A 21,606-nucleotide genomic window follows, 5' to 3' on the forward strand; every position below is an offset into this window, starting at 1 on the left:
TAATCACTGTTGAACAACACTACTGCTCTGACAGCAGCATTCAGGCTACAGTTAGCTTGTTAGCTTAAACACTGTTCAACAACACTACTGCTCTGACAGCAGCATGTAGGCTACCGTTAGCTTGTTAGCTTAAACACTGTTCAACAACACTACTGCTCTGACAGCAGCATGTAGGCTACCGTTAGCTTGTTAGCTTAAACACTGTTCAACAACACTACCATAGATATAGAAACCTAGATACCTCATTGGCCTCTGCAGTTCATTGTAGCGACTGGTATCTCAATACAAGGCTCTTCCGCAGGGCTGTTTGACTACTGATCAATCACATCGCGTTAACTACTGGCCAATCACAGCGCGTCTAACTGACTAGTTGCTGCGCGGCTGCCTCTTAAGAAAAGACCCGCCCCACCTGCCTCTGATTGGCCTACCGAACGCCCCCTTCTGTGACGCACGCGGAAGTTTCCAGCTTGCCCAAGCCTTATATGGGATAGCCCTGCGGAACAAGGAAGCGCGCCCGAGATACGAACGCTTCAGAGCCGAAGGAGGCGTCTACCTTTATATGTCTATGAACACTACTGCTCTGACAGTAGCATGCAGGCTACCGTTAGCTTGTTAGCTTAAATACTGTTCAAAAACACTACTGCTCTGACAGTAGCATGAATGCTAGCGTCAGCTTGTTAGCTTAAACACTACTGTTCTGATAGCAGCAAGCAGGATACCGTTAGCCTGTTAGCTTAAACACTGTTCAACAACACTACTGCTCTGAAAGCAGCACACAGGCTATCGTTAGCTTGTTAGCTTAAACACTGTTCAAAAACACTACTGCTCTGACAGTAGCATATAGGCTACCGCAAGCTTGTTAGCTTAAACACTGTTCAAACATGTTTAAAGATAAACTGTATAAACTGTGTTGCTGCATTTCAACTGAAAGGATTCTAACACTGGGACACTGAGGGTCCTATTTTGCATGTCTCAAGTACCAGGTCTTATGACTTAACTTAACTTAACACCTGGAGGTGTGGCCAATGCTGTTTGGCCGCTCAAAATAGTGGCCACGCCTCCAAGTTAAGTCATAAGACCTTGTACTTAAGACGCGCAAAATAGGAACATGTCATATTTAATGAAACATCTGTGATAAATGTGATCTAATTGAAAGCAGAATCATGCACCGTGTCCACTATGTACATGAAGCTCTATGTATACTCATTTGCATAATGGAGTGACTCAGAGACCCGTAAGGGATTTAAGGGATTTAAGGGATTTAAGGGATTTACATGAAAGCAGAGTCATGCACCGTGTCCACTATGTACATGAAGCTCAATTTATACTCATTTGCATAATGGAGTGACTCAGAGTCATAGAGTTACACACCCGTAAGGGTCCATTTGGAACCCCCTCAAGGAACCATGAGGGTCCCTGGACCACACATTGAGACCCTCTGGTGTAGCAGAGTGTTTCCAGTGAGTCAACACACGGACTCTGTTTGACCAGAATGGAACACAACCTTTATTAGCATCTGTGAAGGAAGTAAGGAAGAGGCCCAATTTATTTCCAATTTGGCATAGCAGTGGCGGCCATTTTGTGGTGCCACATATAGAAAACCCAATGTTTTTTCCCCCATAGAGATTTCTGAAAAATATTTATATACATTTTTTTAAGCCTGGAACCAAGACATCCATCCTGGTGAATCATGGTGACCATAAAACATTTGATTATTTTATTTACTATTGAATATACTATTAAATATAATATCATATAATTATATATGTATATATATATATGAAATCACAGAGACAGACAGAGGGATGGTTGGAACTACAGACAGACAGACAGACAGACAGACAGACAGACAGACAGACAGACAGACAGACAGACAGGAACTGAAAGCAGCATGGACCAACTTCCTCTGTGGTCACATCACATGATTTACAGTAAACTGCCGAGGAGACTCACTATGAGAAATGTCAGAGTCATAACTCATTACTTATGTTTACTATTATTATTATTAGCCCCATAATGATATGTATTTGGCTGCGGACCCCCATCTCAAAATATGTTGTTCCAGGGACCCACCAGACGCAAAGATTTGAGTTACAAATGTTTGCTTTAAAAAAAGAATATATTTCATATATATATATTCAAAGATTTGCACAAATGTTCATACTTTTCGAAAAATAGCAGATCTACAAGCTGATGAGCTTGTAGATCTGCTATGTTTTGAAAAGTCGTGACACACACACTCATATATCAAAGCTAAAATCTAAAATGACAAAGATGCTTTCCCGGTTTTAATGGGTTAAAGCACAGGCTGAAATAAATCATGTCTGGAGGGTTAGGGTGATGAAACAGCAACTGCGGCGGCAGCACCCATCACCCATCACCCTGCTGAGGAAGAGAACATTTACAGCACCCCCCCCCCCCCAAACCCAAGCCTTTTCAGCCCCAAGCGCACCTAAAGCCCAGGAAACCACAAACGGTTAATTCGGCCTTTAACAGGATCTGTCTGATACATGTTGGTGTTGATATGATGAGAGAGAGAGAGAGAGAGAGAGAGAGAGAGAGAGAGAGAGAGAGAGAGAGAGAGAGAGAGAGAGAGAGAGAGCGAGAGCGAGAGACCGAGCGAGCGAGAGAAAGAGGTAAAAGCCTAAGTAAGAAGTTCATTGTTTGCATGTTAAACTTGTATGACCAAGTTATAATATAAAGACCCAACAATCAACCATATAACACCAGACTAGAGACATTAGTTATAGTATATATTGATTAATTACACTTACCCTATATTAATCTTTAGGGTTTAACGTGATGTCACAAATCAAAATGGAGTCGACATGCTGTTCAGTTCTCTGTGATGTTGTGTCAAAATGGTTGACGGTGTATTAACACATAAAGTTCTATCATAGTGGGAGTGTCTACAGTTACAGCGTACATGGCGTGTGACATGGACACACACACACACACACACACACACACACACACACACACACACACACACACACACACACACACACACACACACACACACACACACACACACACACACACACACACACACACACACACACACGTGTTGTGTAACCAGTGTTTTCCAGTTTGTTTGTTTTTTTGTCTGTCTGTAATAAAAAATAAAATACAATATTATATTTTAACAGCACATCTCTTTTGGGGGTCCCTGCATGGCAAAAACATATTTTCATATGAAGCCCTTCGCAAAATCAAGATATTAATTTGGGGGTCCTTCACATGATAAAGTTTGAAACACTCATTTGCACACAAATGGGGGGGGGGGGGGGGTCACTGAACCAGACTGACGTCTTGTGAAGATGGAGTGATGTCACTGACCGTAGGAGGAGCTAGGAGGCTGCTTGTCACAGACATCTGTTTGACAAGAACATGATATTATGTCACATGTGCTTCTATGATGTCATGTTATATAGTTTGTATGCTGTCTAGTGTCGTATTGTTATCTCGGTATGAATAGCACAATATGAATATGAATATCACAAAATGGTAAATGGTGCATTTATACAGCACTTTTATCCAAAGCGCTTTACATTGATTGTGCCATTCACCCATTCACACACACATTCATACACTGATGGAGGAGGAAACCATGCAAGGCACCAACCTGCTCATCGGGAGCAATTAGGGGTTCAGCATCTTGCTCAAGGACATTTCCACACTAACTCTGGGGGAGCGCCCCAGCCCGGGAATCGAACTGGGAACCTTGCGGTTTCCAGTTCACTCTACCCGACCACTCTACCCCTGAGCCACTGCCGCCCAAAAGGCAACGATGTTGACGTTATAACATTTCCCCAGCTTGTACAGCTCAGCCAATGAAAACATACGTTGTTGCGCTTGCCCTAAATGTACAGCTGAGGCCAGCCAACCACAAACCTCATCTCATGCTTTCCTTAGAGATCCTCGGCTGAAGCCAACCAATCACAGACATCCCCTTGAGCGAGGCAGGAAACGTGCTGCTGTTACGCAATACACACACACACACACACACACACACACACACACACACAGTGGTAGAGAGATGAATGAGAAAGACAAAGCCGTTGCAGCATTTTAGAAAGGGGAATGAACAACAGAGCGAGGTGTTGCGTAGATCAGTGGTTCTCAAACGTTTTCATGTCAAGGACCCCTAAAATGATATGTATTTGGCCGCGGACCCTCCATCTCAAAATATGTTGTTCCAGGGACCATGAAAAAAAAAAAAAAGTGTAATTTTCAGGGTATTTTTACTCTTTCTAATGATTCAGCCTTGGCGTACGACTGCAGCACACCAGCACCTCTTGTATTACCGCTTAAGTGTCTCAATATTATAAATGTTCACATTAAAACGCTTTATGAGTTCCAATCCCAGTTCTGCACAAATCTAATAACCCAGAGAACAAGATGACGTTGTGCGTCCAAACTCAGTGGCTCGGTGGCTTAAGACAATGGTTCCCAAACTGGGGGTCCCAATTTATTTTGGGGTGATTAGCTCAACATGGTTTTCTTACTCAACGGTAAACAAACCAACGTACAGTAAAGGTGTATGCAGGGTATCTGCACATTTTTGTAAAGTTACAATTTCAGGACTTTTTAAGACCTTTAAAACACTGCCTGCAAGTCAAGAGAGGAACTTGGACCACACGACAGAAGTTCTCCAGCAAATAAACAAGGAAAGACATGGGAATCACATAAGAAAAGCTCTGGGTCCAGAGACTGATGACTAGACTGCTTCACCTTCACACTAAAAAAGTGCTGTTTTTTGTTTTATCTTAATAGATGCTTCTATCCTGCAAGCTTGTAGTTTTTTTTTTAAATGCATCGTTTGCACTTTTCATATGATCTTGATGATATAAATTTGGCCGTGGACCCCCATTTGAAAATGTGTTGTGCCAGGGACCCCCAGAAGCAAAGATATCAGTTAATTTTCGCTTTAAAAAATATAAATATTCAAAGATATGCACACTTTTTCAAGGTTTTTCAAAAATAGCAGATCGTGAGCATGTAGATCTGCTATTTTTGAATAGCCAAAGCTAAGTGGTTTAAAATGATCGTGGCGCTATTAACTAAGTTTGCTGGGGACCCCCTGGTACTCCCTCAAGGACCACTGGTGGTCCCCAGACCACTGGTTGAAAACCACTGTCTTAAACCCTAGAGGTGATGCCAACTGAGTGTGTGTGTGTGTGTGTGTGTGTGTGTGTGTGTGTGTGTGTGTGCATACAAGGCGGATGCCGACAGGCAATGGCTGTTCATTGTTGTGTCAAATCTGTCTGTTAATAATGACATGAAATATGCTGAGAGACGGACAGACGGACGGACGAAAGAAAGAACGAAAGTAAGAAGTAACAGTGTTATTGGGTAAGGGCACGGTCTGTTAAAGTCATGTTGTGCGGCCGATAGTTTTTCGCAGTCAGCACATTGTAAAAAACGGAGTATCTTGCAGAGCATTCTGTCCCAATAACCAGTGACCCACCTGTCACTCACTTTGTAATCTCTGAAGAACAGAGTCAGAGCTGCTCTAGTGAATCTGTCAGGATCCTCGTTCACAACCACTACACCTTCACTTACATGGCTTTAGGATGGACATGTATGTGAACATGTTTTATAGCTCAGTGGTTCTCAAACCTTTTCAAGGAAAAGGACACCCAAATGTATATGTATTTGGCCACGGACCCCCATCTGAAAAGGCTCTGTGCCAGGGACCCCCCATCTGAAAAGGCTCTGTGCCAGGGACCCCCCATCTGAAAAGGTTCTGTGCCAGGGACCCCCATCTGAAAAGGCTCTGTACCAGGGACCCCCAGAAGAGAAGATTTGCGTAAAAAAAAAAAACCATCCAAACATTTTCGATAGAATTAAAACATGTTTCACAAATAGCAGATGTACAAGATCACAGTGTGGCACAAAGTGACGCACTGTGAGCTTGTAGATCTGCTATTTTTTTAATATCAAACATGGATAAAGTGGTTAAAATAATTGTGATGCTATGTTAACTCATTTAGCTGGGGACGCCCTAGAACCCCCCCCCACAAGGACCCCTGGGGGTCCCCGGACCCCACATTGAGAAGCAATGCTTTAGCTACCTGTTGTCATAGCCTACAGGAGGACTGGAATGTGTTCAGGACAGTGCTGTCATCATTATGCTCCAGGCAGGCTGCAATACCTGTGGAAGTCCAGCAGGGGGTCGCGTGGAGGTGGGGATGCCCTGGGCGGGCCAGCTGAGGAAGAGGAAGTGGGTCAGGGTTCTGGTCTCCTGGGTCTGGACGTTCTTCAGGTAGAAGCTCTGACACCAGCTTCACCTGGAACACAATGGACTTCATTAATTGATTGATTAAATCAATCAATTTGATTGATTTCATATTTTATTAGTGTCATAAAGGTAAACACAGCAGGTGGTCCTTTTAGTCATTAAGGATAAAAAGGAGAACATAAAAAAAAGTCCTGGGGTCTTGTTTCCATTGTGGTCCTATGCATTCAATTCATCAACATAGCATAATAAAATAACACAATAATACATGTCATCAACAAATACAAAACACTATTATGTTCAAAAGGAGAAAAAGGAGAAACGGCTGCAGTGAATGACACCTCCTTTCCATGGTCCAGTGATTTACATCTCTTAAAGGGATAGTTCACCCCCAAAATGACTTGTTTTCTATGGATTAGTCACTCCATGGAGACGTGAATTCATGGATATATATATATATTTTTTTGTCTCATTCCTAAGACAATAATGTGATGACCGGCAGTGGTTCTGGTAGGAGACACAAAGAGTCTCCTTTGTGTCTCCTACCAGAAACACTGCCTACCGGTCTGCCGGTCATCACATTATTGGCTTAGGAATGAGTAAGGGCTCAAGGACCACCAAAATGACGTGTATTTGGCTGCGGACCCCCCTTCTGAAACACCAATATCATTGGTGCTCAAAACATTTTCATCTCAAGGACCCCCAAAATGATATGTATTTGGCCGTGGACCCCACACTCAACATATATTGTTCCAGGGACCCCCAGAAGCACAGATCGGAGTTAAAAATTATCGCTTGCAAAAAAAAGAAAAGGGTTTGCATAAAATCCCACGATTTTTCAAAAATAGCAGATCTACAAGTTCATAGCGCGGCACTCGATGCCGCGCTATGAGCTTGTAGATCTGCTGTTTTTGAATAGCCAAAGTAATGTAAAAATGACACAGATGCTTACCCGGCTTTAATGTGTTGAGGAGTCTGGGCCACGTTCACTGACTAGTTCTCTGTGGACTGACATTCTGGGAAGATTGTAAAAGACAAATAATGCAAAACAAGAGGCTGAAATACTGTTCTATCTCAGCTCTCATAGACAGTCTGTCTATCTGGAGAAGACAATGTTTCATATCCTTCAGTATTACATGTTTTTATCAACATCAACTTATTATTTATGCATAAACATGAATTAACATTATTCCATACTTCTGCTCTGACAACAGTTAATACTGTATTGACTTACTAGAAAGACACTTTACAAGACCCTACTGGAGAGAATTAACTCATTTATCAACACCAAAAATACACATTTATCAACACCACAAATACACATTTATCAACACAAAAGGTATACTAACATATTAACCCTTTAAGACCGGGAACGCATCTGTGTTATTTGAAGATTTCTTTGGCTTTTCAAAAAATAGCAGATCTACAAGCTCATAGCTATATTTGGAAAAGACATGTTTTTTTTTTGCAAATCTTTGAATAATATATATATATATATCTAAAGCGAACATTTTTAACTCTGTTACAACTTCTGGGGGGTCCCTGGAACAAAATATTTTTTGATGGGGGTCACAGCCAAATACAATTTTTGAGAACCACTTACAGCAACATATGTTTTTTATTAAAAAAAACTGTTATGATTTAGAAGACATTTGTAGAATCCCCCAGAAGCAAAGATTTAAGTTACAAATGTTGCCTTTAAAAATATATATTCAAAGACCCACAATTTCCCCAAAAAATGCAGATCTACAAGTTCATAATGAGCTTGTAGATCTGCTATTTTTGAATAGCCCAAAGAAATGTAAAACAAATGACACAGATGCGTTCCCGGTCCTGATGGATTAAACACACAACAGGAGCTTTAAACACTAAAGGCAGAAACACAAATACTGTAAAAGTGAAACAAACCAAAACAAAGGTGTGTGTGTGTGTGTGTGTGTGTGTGTGTGTGTGTGTGTGTGTGTGTGTGTGTGTGTGTGTGTGTGTGTGTGTGTGTGTGTGTGAGCAGCAGTAATGGCTGCCATCAATCTGACTGCTTAGACCTTTAGATTCAACTACACACAATAAACTAAAACACAATCACCACATTTCTGGTAAAACCCTCAAGACAAGCTTTGTTTTACATCACAGAGCTTATTTTGAACATGTTTTATGTTCTAATACTTTATTTACCTGAACAAACAGGGACAAACTGATGTTGTTCTTTCTCTCTTCCTTGAAGAAAGATGTCACATGACCTCCTAAAACCACCTGATTTGCCCCCTTGTGGCGACATGTGGGATAGGGGTCTTTTCCTAAAATGTAAGTTCCTGCTCATTCCAAGACACACAAAGAAACATGCATAATAAAACACACATGTGACATTTGTGTTTTATGTCACATTAATGTCACATGTTTCTAAACAATAAGCCACACCCTCTGTTCTAGACTCACATCTCCAGTTGCTACAAGACAGCTTGATGGACGCTCCATTATAGCAGTGGTTCTCAATCTGTTCAGGGTGAGACCCCCCAAAAGTATCCTATTTGTACTGGGGACCCCCCAAAATAATCATCTTTGTACTGGAGAACCCCCAAGATAATCATCTTTATACTGGGGACCCCCCAAAATAATCATATTTGTACTGGCGACCCCCCAAAATAATCATCTTTGTACTGGGGACCCCCAAAATAATCATCTTTGAACTGGGGACCCCCCACCCTGATAAGCTCTTGGAATTGTAGGAATTGAGGCATTACATTTAGTTTAACTCGGTTCCATAGTGAAAATAGCCAATCTACAGTTGTGAGGCGTTGTGAGCATGTAGATCGGCTATTTTCAAAATTGTTGCCTGTAATATTTGACAATTTGGACAATGTTTAACCATTTTTGGTAGTATAGTTTGTTGATAAATGTTTACACAGTAATGGTTTTATATCAAACCAAACACCTCAAGGAGAATGGAGATACAGTCCTTAACACAGAGCCATGCTTATTGTGGTGACACATTTGACCTAAAAACACCATTAAAAAGTAATGGATTCTGGACACTTGAACTCTAGCATCCCTATTCTGAGGGGAACATTAGCCCGAAAATAGCAGATCTACAAGCTCACAACGGCTCGCAGCGTTGTGAGCTTGTAGATCTGCTATTTTCAGTAAAAAAGAAAAATTGGGGGTATTTAAGAGGTTAACTGTCTGAAAATGCACTTGAACATGAATGCAACACAACACACAATGATAGTGTTGTATAAATGTATGAAATGTAGTGGAGGTTCTCTCTCTCAGATAAGGAGTTCTTGGCCTGTAAAACACTGAAGACCTTTGTGCTAAACCATTCACACAACTCTGACAAACACTGATCCTCCATGTTCCTGGAGAGAAAGAACAGACCAATCCAGGAACGCATCTGTGTCATTTATTATTCATTTATTTGGCTATTCAAAAACAGCAGATCTACAAGCTCGTAGCACGGCACTCTATGCTGTGCTATGAGCTAATTGTAGATCTGCTATTTGTGAAAGAAAATGGTGAAATGTGATACATATATATACACATTTTTAACTAAAATCTTTGCTTCTGGGGGTCATTCAATATCTGTCCTCTTCCTCCCTGGTAGGATACTGCAGGTGTAATGCAGGTAATCAGATTACTGCAGGTGTAATGCAGGTAATCAGATTACTGCAGGTGTAATGCAGGTCATCAGATTACTGCAGGTGTAATGCAGGTAATCAGATTACTGCAGGTGTAATGCAGGTAATCAGATTACTGCAGGTGTAATGCAGGTAATCAGATTACTGCAGGTGTAATGCAGGTAATCAGCAGTGTTGCCTTTTCATGAAATAGAAAAATAATAACTTTTGTTCCAATGGATCCAACGTAGTTATTATACATGACCAATGAGCTGTGGCCATGTTGTCATGACAACACTATGAATATCAATACACAGGAACAACGACAGACTGTCAACAATACATTTATGAAACTATTCATACTTCTACACATGATCATACAATAACATGTGAAGAATGAGAATAATATCACATTCATATTCAATGAAAACACAATAATGGAATGAGTGAGGAAACAATGATGTAATAATGAATCAATGAATAAACAATGATTGATTTGAGTTCATTAACACATTTAGTGGATGTTTGAATCCAGAGTGATTGTCCATGCAAGTCCATGCACTCTGAAAATAACCGATCTACAAGCTCACAACGCGCCACAGGCTCGTTGTGAGCTTGTAGATCGGCTGTTGTTCGCACCAGCCAAGTATAAATCAGGCATTACGACGCCATCATGGCGACTAAAAGTCGACTAAAAGTCGACTAAAACTAAAACATTTCAGAATGACTAAAATATGACTATAATTTGCTGTCAAAATGAACACTGCTCACAATGTGTCGATTAGCTAGTAGATAGCTTGTAGATCTGCTATTTTCACCCAAGAGATTTGGTGTAGAGGGGGAAGAAGCATGGGACCAATTACAGAACCCTGGGGGACCCCAGTCAATAAAGTATATGGGGTTCAAGTGGTTAAAGTATAAAGGTTTATATATACAAGAAACAATATTATTACTGTCATAATTACATGATCAAATATACAGTTTTCCTCTGTATATTGTGTAAAAATCACACCCTGTGTGAAGGTAGCGGCGCCTTTGATACATGATGTCATCGATATGTGTTTATAATGTGTTTATAGCCATGTGTCACGTGAAGCTTGACCAATCACTTTGTTGACGGGTCTGACCAATCAGAACGTTGACGGGTCTGACCAATCAGAAAGTTGACGGTGAACACGGACAAAGTCAGGTATAGAGCAGGATCCGTTCAATACCTAAAGGTATAGAGCAGCTAGCGCCGCTAAATATATAAAAAGTTAAATATTACATAAAATATGAGTTTGTATCATAAGAGACACAATATGACACTGATATTTACATGATCATCATCATCATCATCATCATCATCATCAGTGTTGATGGACAGTATTTATGATACATATTTATAAATGTATGGAGTGGAGGTTTGTTCACTTCTATCTAATCTAATCTAAGATCTAAAGCCCCCATTTGAACATGTGTCAAAAAATCTGACTTTAAAAAAAATAGCAGATCTACAAGCTCACAACGCGTCACGATGCGACACGTTGTGAGCTTGTAGATCTGTTACTTTCAAATATAATATAGCCTATACAGAGGTTAACGTGTTTAAACTGATTTAGAGAAGACTGGTTCTCAAAGTAGGGTCCAAGGGCCCCCGGGGGTCCTTGAGGGGGTTCCAGGGGGTCCTAAGCTAAATTATTAAATAAAAATTAATAGCATCAAACTCAGTGTAACCACTTTATCCATGTATTACTTTGGTATTGGAAAAAAGCAGATCTACAAGCTCACCTACATCTACAAGGTCATACGTTGTGAGCTTGTAAATCTGCTATTTTAGGAAACATGTTTTAGTTTTTTATATAATTTGTAACATTTTTAACACAAATATTGTCTTATGGGGTCAGGGGTCAAAGGTAAAAATCTAAAGGAGCTTTAACGTGTGACTGTCACTGTGCTGCTTATTACATCATCATGATGATGTCACCATGATGTCATGATGAGTCACTCATGCCCAAATATGGAGTCCATGACGTCAGACTCAGCTACTCTCACAGTATCCTGGCAACAGTGGTAACCATAACAACCTGCACTCACTCAAACATGTTCAGTAACCATGGTGACCTGATGTCATCCTCACATAGAGACTCTATCTCTGCTCACACAGACACACTGAGGAGGAGGAGTCTAACCCAAACCCAGCATAGAGAGGTTCAGAGAATGTGTTCTGGAAGGTGTACAGGTGTGTCAGTGAGTCAGAGGACCCTTTATAAAAGGACAGAGTCCCAGCAGGCCAGTCCAGATACACTGCTACTCTGTTGGAGCCAGAGGGACTGACAGGGAGGACAGTGTCCTTACTATTGTGTCTGACAGTGTAACTGTTACCATGACGACCATCTCTACAGTCCAGACTCCAGGACTTGTCATTGTATCCAAGCTCACAGTCACCACCACGTCCTTTCCTGCTGATCCCTCTGTAAGTCACTGCTATATAAACCCTTCCACTCCACTCTACCTCCCAGTAACAGTGTCCAGTCAGACCCTCTGTACACAGAACCTGAGGCCATTCATCAAACCTGTCAGGATGTTCAGGATATGATTGATCCTGATCCATCAGTGTCACCTTTCTGTTGTTCTCAGACAGAGAGAGGGTTCTGTTTGCTGTGTTTGTGTCCAGTGTGAGAGGATGGAAATCTGATGAGAAAAACAACACAGTAAACATTAAATACACACACACACACACACACACACACACACACACACACACACACACACACACACACACACACACACACACACACACACACACACACACACACACACACACACACACACACACACACACACACACACAGAATCGTCGGCGTCGCTGTCGGCTGGAAACCTTGTATGTCCAAAACATTTCATTTATTTTCTTAATATCACTTTAAAAACATTAAAATAGTGTAAATAGCAGATCTACAAGCTCACAACGTGTCAGAGATACAAGGTTTCTGCCTGACGACAACACAGTAAAATGTGAGTCAGAATGTCTTAAAGCCTCCAGGTGAGAAGTGACTTTCTGTGAGAAAATGTTTACATTAAGTTTATGTGAAATGACATCAATGTGGAAAAGTACTCACATGTTTTACTTAAGTAAAAGTATCAATACTGCAATGTAGAAATACTCTGTTACAAGTAAAAGTCCGGAATTCAAAATGTACTTGTGTAAAAGTACAAAAGTGTCGGTATTAAAATGTACTTAAAGTAACACAAGTAGAAAGTACTCATTATGCATAATGTCCCATTTCACAAGTTTTCAAATGTATTATTGTATAAAAATCATTTGTAAATAGCAGATCTACAAGCTCACAATGGAGACATTGTGAGCTTATAGATCGACTATTTTCAAATGGCCGAAATGTATATAGGGCTGTTAATGTAGTTAATGTATGTTTTGTAAGAATAATCAAAATCCTCCAAGTAACTAGTAAGTTTTCAAATAATTGTAGTGGAGTAAAAGTACAATATGCCTTTGAAATGTAGTGGAGTAGAAATAAAAGTACTGAAAATAGGAAATACTCCAGTAAAGTAAAAATACCTCAACATGTCATTTAAGTACAGTACTTGAGTAAATGTACTTAGTTACTTTACAACTCTGAAAATACTTGAACTGGGTACCCCCCAACATAATCATATTTGAACTGGGGACCCCCCAAAATAATCATATTTGAACTGGGGACCCCCCACTCTGACAAGCACTTGTCAGGGTGGGGTAGTTGTAGGAGTTGAGGCATTACATTTAGTTTGACTCGGTTCCACATATAAATATTGTGAAAATAGCCGATCTACAAGGCGTTGTGAGCTGGTAGATATATTTTATAGTATATTTATAGCTGATCTACCACTTATAGATCGGCTATTTAGTAGATCGGCCACTTTCACAATTTTTGCCCTTTTTTTGCATTATATTTGACAATTTGGCCAATTTGGTATTAAAAAGGTCTTAAAAGTCCTTAAATTGTAACATTGTTTGGAAACCACTGTGTTACATAGAAAACATTCAGCATCTATAAGTTAGCAACACCTCACACCATGGTGTGAAGCGTTGCTAACTTGTAGATCGTCTATTTTAGTTATTTTTGAAATATGGAGGAATTACACAACGTGTCACGATGCAAGGCGTTGTGAGCTTGTAGATCTCCTATTTATTATGTACAATCTTTTTTTTTAATGTTTTTCTGTACTGCAGTATTTACATCTACAAGCTGATCTACAAGCTCACAACATGTCACATTGCAACATGTGAGCTTGTAGATCCGCTGTTTTTGAAATATAGCCAATCTACAAGCTCACAGCCTGTCATGATGCAAGGCATTGTGAGCTTGTAGATCGGCTATTTATTTTATTTTACCACAACCCAATCTGCAAGCTCAATCTGTCACAATGCAAGTCGTTGTAAATTGATAGATCGGGTAGTTTTATATTAGAAAAGACGATCTACAAGCTCACAACGATTGCATATCGGCAATTTAATTAATTTGTTAATTAAAAATTACACAATATGAGGTGTTGTGAGCTTGTAGATTAGCTATTTTTTTAACTATAAATCATCTTCAAGCTCACAACGTGTTATAATGTGACACGTAACACACGTTGTGTGCTTGTGGTATTTTTCAAATATAGCCGACATACACATTCAGAACCCGTCACAATGTTACCCATTTTGAGCTTGTAGATCGGCTATTTTTACCTAATTTTCTAATATAGCCGATCTAAAAGCTCACAACACATCATGATGTGACGCATGGTGAGCTTGTAGATCGGCTATTTTTATATATATTTTTTCAATTATTGATAATTTAAATCCAATCTGAAAGCTCACAACCTGTCACAATGTGACGAGTTGTGAGCTTGTAGATCCACTGTTTAGAAAACGTAAAAGTCCATATAAAAGTTCATCACACGTTAAACAACATATTGTGAGTTTATGTTTGAAATACAGCTGATCTACAAGATCACAACCTGTCACAATGTAACTCATGAGTTTGTAGATCTTCTACTTTTGAGTTTTAAACAAAGCCAAACAAAACAAGCTCACAACGTGTCACAATGTGATCCTTTTGAGCTTGTAGATCGGCTATCTTTGTTATGTTTGATATATTGAGGTCTGAGGAAGATCCAGCAGGCTTTAAACATCACATTCATGATGGTAATAAACCATTTAACTTATGGATCATAATTATTCCAGTGCAGAGTTCTGCTCTGCATCTGGCTTTTTAAATTACTTTGGATGAGCGTGATCTTCTACTTGTTGATGTTTGAAATAACTCACTGCCTGTCACATTGCAACATGGTGTGAGCTTGTAGATCGGCTGTTTTTGAAATATAGCCAAAACTCATAGTGCATCATAATGCGAGGCTTTGCAAGCTTGTAGATCTGCTATTTCTTGTAATATAGCCGATGGAAAGGCTCACAACGCAAAATGATGTGAGCTTGTAGATCGGCTCACAACCTGTCACAATGCGACAAGTTGTGATCAGCTATTTTTATTTATTTGTAATAGTCTATCTAAAAGCTCACCACACGTCAAGATCAGTGTTTCCGTTAGCCGGTATTTACCAATTAAATGTAATATTTAATTGGCCGTTAATTATAAAGATCACAGGCCACCGTGGCCGATTGGGAAAAGGCTGTTATTAGACTATTTTATGTCTGTCTGTCTGCAATGGATAAAGTGGTGAAAGTTGGTGACACACATACATTGCAGGCAAGTAATGAATCTTCCTTGTACCATCATTCATGATGACATAATTAACATTAACAAAACAAAACAAAAGCTGTAGGTTTTGCATATTAAGGTTGAATAAAACATATATGTGTTTATACTGTGTGACGTAGTCACACAAGCTGTTCATAACGCCCACTTTATTCAGTTATTTTTTGGAAAGCGACACCTCTGCATGATAGAGTAGATAGATATTACTAGCCCACTTCATTCTTTGGCCGGTAAAATATAATCCTGTCGGTCAAGGTGGCCGGCCCAAAAAGTGCCTTGTGGAAACCCTGGTCATGATGCAAAGTATTGTGAGTTTGTAGATTGGCTCTTTTTATGTTTCAAATATAGCTGAACTACAAGCTCACAACGTGTCAAAATGTGAAACGTGAGCTTGTAGATCGGCTATATTTTAAATATTGCCGATCTACAAGCACACAATGTGTCACAATGCGAGGCGTTGTGAGGAGTTGTGAGGCATTGGGTCTCATTCACTAAGCTCAGGTCCTCACATATTATGTACTTATGTGCATATACGTGACTTCCCACACGTTCAGTATTCATTCATCTTCTTTTTACCGTGAATTTGGGCGGACACTCAAACTCACGTCAAAGATCTATTGCTTGGATACATATTATAGACATGATGCAAATTCAACCAAGTATTTATTTTCAGTTGACACATTTAGTTTAGAGCTGAAATATTAGGTCCTTTTACATGTTTTCCGTTCCTGCAAATGTGGCCACAGTTTCACATATTGGACTTTCATGCCAACAACATATGTTGCGCTATTAATTTATTTATTTATTGACCACATCACATCAAACTTATATCTGATGAGGATGCAGTATGGATGAAATCTAGCTGTGTCCATAATATCCATTCACCATTCTGACGTAGGACAGGATATGGTGTTAGTCCAAAGGACAGGTTTATCCTCAGTAATCAATAAAGTGTGATCTGGTCCATAATCGGATCTCGGTGTTCCTGGATTCCAGCGTCAAAATGTTACCTCAGTCAAATGTGAGCATTATTTAATAGAAAAGGCTTCTATAATATCCTTTCCACGTTTTATTAACCTATTATTTGGTGGTGGGGTTAAACTTTATAACTTCTTATTCTCATTATGAGAGCATTACTTTATTAACGTTCAGCTGATCCATCGTGTGATCGATGGACTCACTTCCAGACAGAACAGATGTACAAGTTGTCAATGTGGTGCGACTTGACACGTTGTAATTTAGCAGATCTGTTTTTTTTTCTTCACGTGGGTTATTTCTGGTTGCCTTTTATGGTATTAAATGGGGCGTGGAACAATACAAAGGATCTACACGGGAGCACACTAGTGACTTTAGAACACAAATGAGATACACCTGTGATCCGCACAAATCACAGCTCTGAACCCTCTTTCATGAATCACACGTCAGAATTGACTTATCCCAATATACATATGTTATTTATGACCAGGATATACACCTTATTTATGACCAGGATATACACCTTATTTATGACCAGGATATACACCTTATTTATGACCAGGATATACACCTTATTTATGACCAGGATATACACCTTATTTATGACCAGGTTAGTGAATGAGGCCCATTGTGTCTGTCAACCCACATGACCTTAGTTTTCTGAAAAACGTAAATGTTTTATTCAAAATGTAAAAAAGAAAAGAAGATTCATGTTGCTATATACATAACAACATCTAAAATGACACAGATGCTTTCCCTGTTTTAAAGGTATAACAACGTATAGGCTTTCCAGGTCTTAATGGGTTAAGGACCGGGCCAAGAGCAGAGAAACCTCCTGAATTCCCTGGAAGCTCTACTGAAGAGTTTTCAGGACAGTATCTGGGGAGGGGCCAACCCACTATAAAACAGCAGTGGTGGAAAAAGTACTCACATTTAAGTAAAAGTATCAATACTGCAGTGTAGAAATACTCTGTTGCAAGTAAAAGTCTGGTAATAAAAATGTACATGAGTAAAAGTACAAAAGTATTGGCATCAAAATACACTTAACTAAAGTAAAAGTACTCATTATTATTTTCAAATGGCCGAAATATATATAGGGCTGAAGTGGTTCATGCATGTGTTGTAATAATAATCTAAATCTGCAAAGTAACTAGTAACTAAAGCTGTCAAATAATTGTAGTGGAGTAAAAGTACAATATTTGCCTCTCAGATGTAATGGAGTAGAAGTAAAAGTATTGAAATTGGGAACTACTTCGGTAAAGTAAAAAATCCTCAAAAAGTGTATTTAAGGACAGTACTTGAGTAAATGTACTTAGTCACTTAACACCACTGTAAAACAGTGTATTAAATGTTAATGTGTGATAATGACACAGACAGACAGATACTCACATTTTGTACTGAGTTGAGTAATGACTTGAGGATTAACACGCTCTTCTCCACCATGTTTCACTCTGTAGGAAATAGAACAAATGTGTGTGTATATATATATATATATATATACATACACACACACACACACACACACACACACACACACACACACACACACACACACACACACACACACACACACACACACACACACACACACACACACACACACACACACACACACACACACACACACACACACACACACAACCTTATTTGTTTGTTGGTTAAAGTATTAACTAAATATGCATGAGGGACTAAAGACACATGAGGGAAACACTGCACATTCAAACACTGTACATTCACTCTACTATCCAACATGGACACAGTCCAAGTCTACTCACATGCAGTTCTCCAGTAGGCCTACTGAATCATTCACCATGCTGAACCTCAGGTCCAACTCTCTTAGGGAGGGATGAGAGTTTACAGCTGAGGCCAGAACTTCACAGCATCTCTCTGACAAGCAGCAGTGAGTCAGTCTGAATGAAGAATGAAACACCAGATGAGAAAAAAAAGAAAAAGAGAAAATACATTTAAAAAAAAATACAATATACATTATTCCTGGATTGAGAACCTGAACTTGGCCGTGTTAGACTGTCAGGGTTTTGGACTCTTGACCCAAGAGGTGGAAAGAAAGAAAGAAAGAAAGAAAGAAAGAAAGAAAGAAAGAAAGAAAGAAAATACAACAAGAATACAATGATATAAGAAAGAAAACAAAGACAGATTCTTAAGATTCTGAAGTTCAGTTCACACACACATACAAGGCTGTTACTACCATCAAACACTCAATATAGATCATAATATACTGATGACATTAGGGATCCCCATATATGGGCATAAAAGGGACAAGTACGGACAGGTCTCCATATATGGGCACAAAATAAATGCACAAAATCAAAATATGCATTTATTTTAAGTACGTCTGTAGTTCAGGTATCTTGAGAACTGTCCGACAGACCAACGTCAAACTTGGCAAATGACCTGAGTGTATTCTTATGTCAAAAGTCCCTAAAAGGCCAATTTGAATAAATTGAATTACTTCCTGACATAAGCAAGAACGTGTGCATACATATGAATCTTGATTTCATACACATGTGTGATCCCCATAGCTGCATGTTCGTCCAAACACACCTGATTTAATTTATACAGCGCTACGCCATTTTGAATCTCATTCAAGATGACGTCCAGATCAGTGTATTACTAATTTTAAACTTAAAGATGCAGTGACATTTTCGGTCATCTTATTTTGAAGGTTCAGTCTGAAACGTCGTCTCAACCGACTCTCAACCAATCAGAAGGTCCCATCCCTTCAGGCTATGGGACGTTGGAATCCCAATTACTTCAGCCGTGTGCAACACAGCTAGTGTTTGTTTACAAGTGAAATAGAGACGGCCAGTTAAGCACGTTTGCTACTACGTGGCTTATTTCTAACCTATAATCAGGGGTGCACATAACTGGTGCGCAGGTGCGCATGCGCACCCAAAATAAAAAATGCGCACCACATCAGGCGACGCGAGGCGCTTTTGCGCACCAACAGCTGGGACAGGAATTTCCAAGCTTTTATTTTTTAGCAAAAATAAAAAATAAAAGCCTGGAGATCGAGGCTAGGAATTTACTTCCTGAAGCCACACTCACACAATCACTCTAAAGCACCCGTCGGCCCCATGTACAGCCATTAGGCACAGGGGTAGAGATATGACTCGCGTCGCCTCGCCTCGCATTGCCTCGCTGCGTGCACGCAGCCAGCAGCGGCTGTTAGAGGCACTCGTCACCGATGATGAACGCACCGTAACGGTGCAAAATATGCCGTGAACGTCCCAATCTGGCGGATAAAATCAGCGCAGCAGCACAGGGCACCAACCTTGGGGGCTTTACCTAACAGCGTGAGAAAAAAAAAACGGCGAAAATCGGCGGAATTTAGAAGCAGAGCGTCCTTTTTTTCTCGCCCCCCCCCGTTGACAGAACTGTCCGGTGGGCACCGTGCTGAACCCCCCCCCCCCCCCCCCCCCCCGTTGACAAAACTGTCCGGTGGGCACCGTGCTGAACCCCCCCCCCCCCCCCCGTTGACAAAACGGAACGGGACCATGCGCACCAAGTCACATCTCCAGGTGCTCTTCTGCGTACCAGACCTAAAGAGTTATGTGCACCCCTGCCTATAATGTTTTAGATTCATATTTTAGTGTGCAGATTAGTTTAAAATGTGTAATACACCGTCTGGATGTGAACTTGAATGAGATTCAAAATGGAGTAGCTCTGTAATTAAAATCAGCTGTGTTTGAAGAAAGTGCACCTATGGGAATCAAACAGGTGCATGTAATCAAGATTCATTTATATTCATGAAAGCTGCGTTATGTCATCACGCAGGCACGCTTTCGTTTGCAGGAAGTAATTAAGATTGTCTTTTTAGGGACCTTTGGTATAGAAATACTATTTTCAATTATTTTGGCATCTGTTGTTAGGTATGCCCATATGATGACCACGGATATGCTCTAAAAGTGTGAAAAACATATTTTCATTTCACTGCACCTTTAAAGAGTACACTAAAATATGTATCTGAAAACATTTTAATTTAGAAATAAGAAATGTAGTTACATGAACAGGCTTCACACTGCCCCCCTCTGCGCGAGCTACATGCTACAAACTTTAGCCATCTCTGGCCGGTCCCATAGCCAAAGGGGACGGGACCATCGGCTTAGTTGAGAAACAAATAGGCTTCAGTTTCTGACTCATCCTTCAAAATAAAATGAGCAAAAAAGCCATTTCATAACTTCTTTAAGTACATTGCAGGATCATCTGAATTTGCTACAAATGAACAAGGCTATCCTAATGTTTCACACAAATGTAATTTTAAATGTTTGAGGAAGTTCCTGCTCTCTGTGTCTCAAAGGTCTTTTTCAGGTCTTGCTTGAGTCATTTGATCCTTTTTAAGGAAGGAGAAAAAGACCACATGCTCATTGGGAGGAAATCTAGATCACCTTTGTACCACTACCTGCACAACTTTTTAAGGGTGGTCATCTAGTGAAATCCCTATTACTGAAATGGACACTTGCACCCATTAATATAAATAATCAAAACTAGAAGATGAAGATCTGAAAAAATACATCCAACAACGATAGTGTAATTTTGTATCTCAGCGTGGCAGGACATGGAGGTAGGCTTGGGTTCCCATGATATCATTCTTATTAATACATTCTCACCACAGCATTCATATTATATTCACATAATACAGTACATAATAAAACAGAATTGATCAAAAATAAATTGGGTATATGTATCTTACCTTAGAATTTCCAGTCTACAGTGCAGACTCTTCAGTCCAGCTAAGAGCAGGTCCAGTAGTCCTGAGTCCAGGTTGTTTTTGCTGAGGTCCAATTCTCTCAAATGTGAAGGATTAGAGCTGAGAGCTGAAGCCACAACTTCAACGTCTGTCTGTCTGAGGTTACAGCCAACAAGTCTGTAAATACAGATTAAATAAGAGACTATCAAAACAAATTACACCTAGTTCACATAATTCACACCTCAGTTTTACATAATATCATATTATTCATAATTGCTATAAGTGAATGTGATATAGTTGTTTTTTGATGACTTAATGTTTGTTTGGAATTGA

At 39.8% G+C, this 21,606-nt stretch overlaps 2 protein-coding genes across 2 annotated transcripts in view; both read right to left on the minus strand.

Annotated features, from left to right (window-relative positions):
- Nucleotides 1–21,606, minus strand: part of LOC311062403 (uncharacterized protein) — a 320,988-nt gene that overhangs the window by 85,079 nt on the left and 214,303 nt on the right. Inside the window, exon 27 of the mRNA XM_084081417.1 lies at nucleotides 21,277–21,450. Within this exon, the coding sequence (XP_083937543.1) occupies nucleotides 21,277–21,450 (174 nt within the window). The remainder of the gene's footprint in view (nucleotides 1–21,276; nucleotides 21,451–21,606) is intronic.
- Nucleotides 11,336–21,606, minus strand: part of LOC311062423 (stonustoxin subunit beta-like) — a 134,015-nt gene continuing 123,744 nt past the window's right edge. The window contains exon 5 of the mRNA XM_084081448.1: nucleotides 11,336–11,622. The gene's annotated coding sequence lies outside the window, so the exon portion shown is untranslated. The remainder of the gene's footprint in view (nucleotides 11,623–21,606) is intronic.

Source organism: Gymnoscopelus microlampas, assembly GCF_963454915.1.
Source record: "Gymnoscopelus microlampas genome assembly, chromosome: 15".
In the NCBI taxonomy this organism is placed as follows: Eukaryota; Metazoa; Chordata; class Actinopteri; order Myctophiformes; family Myctophidae; genus Gymnoscopelus; species Gymnoscopelus microlampas.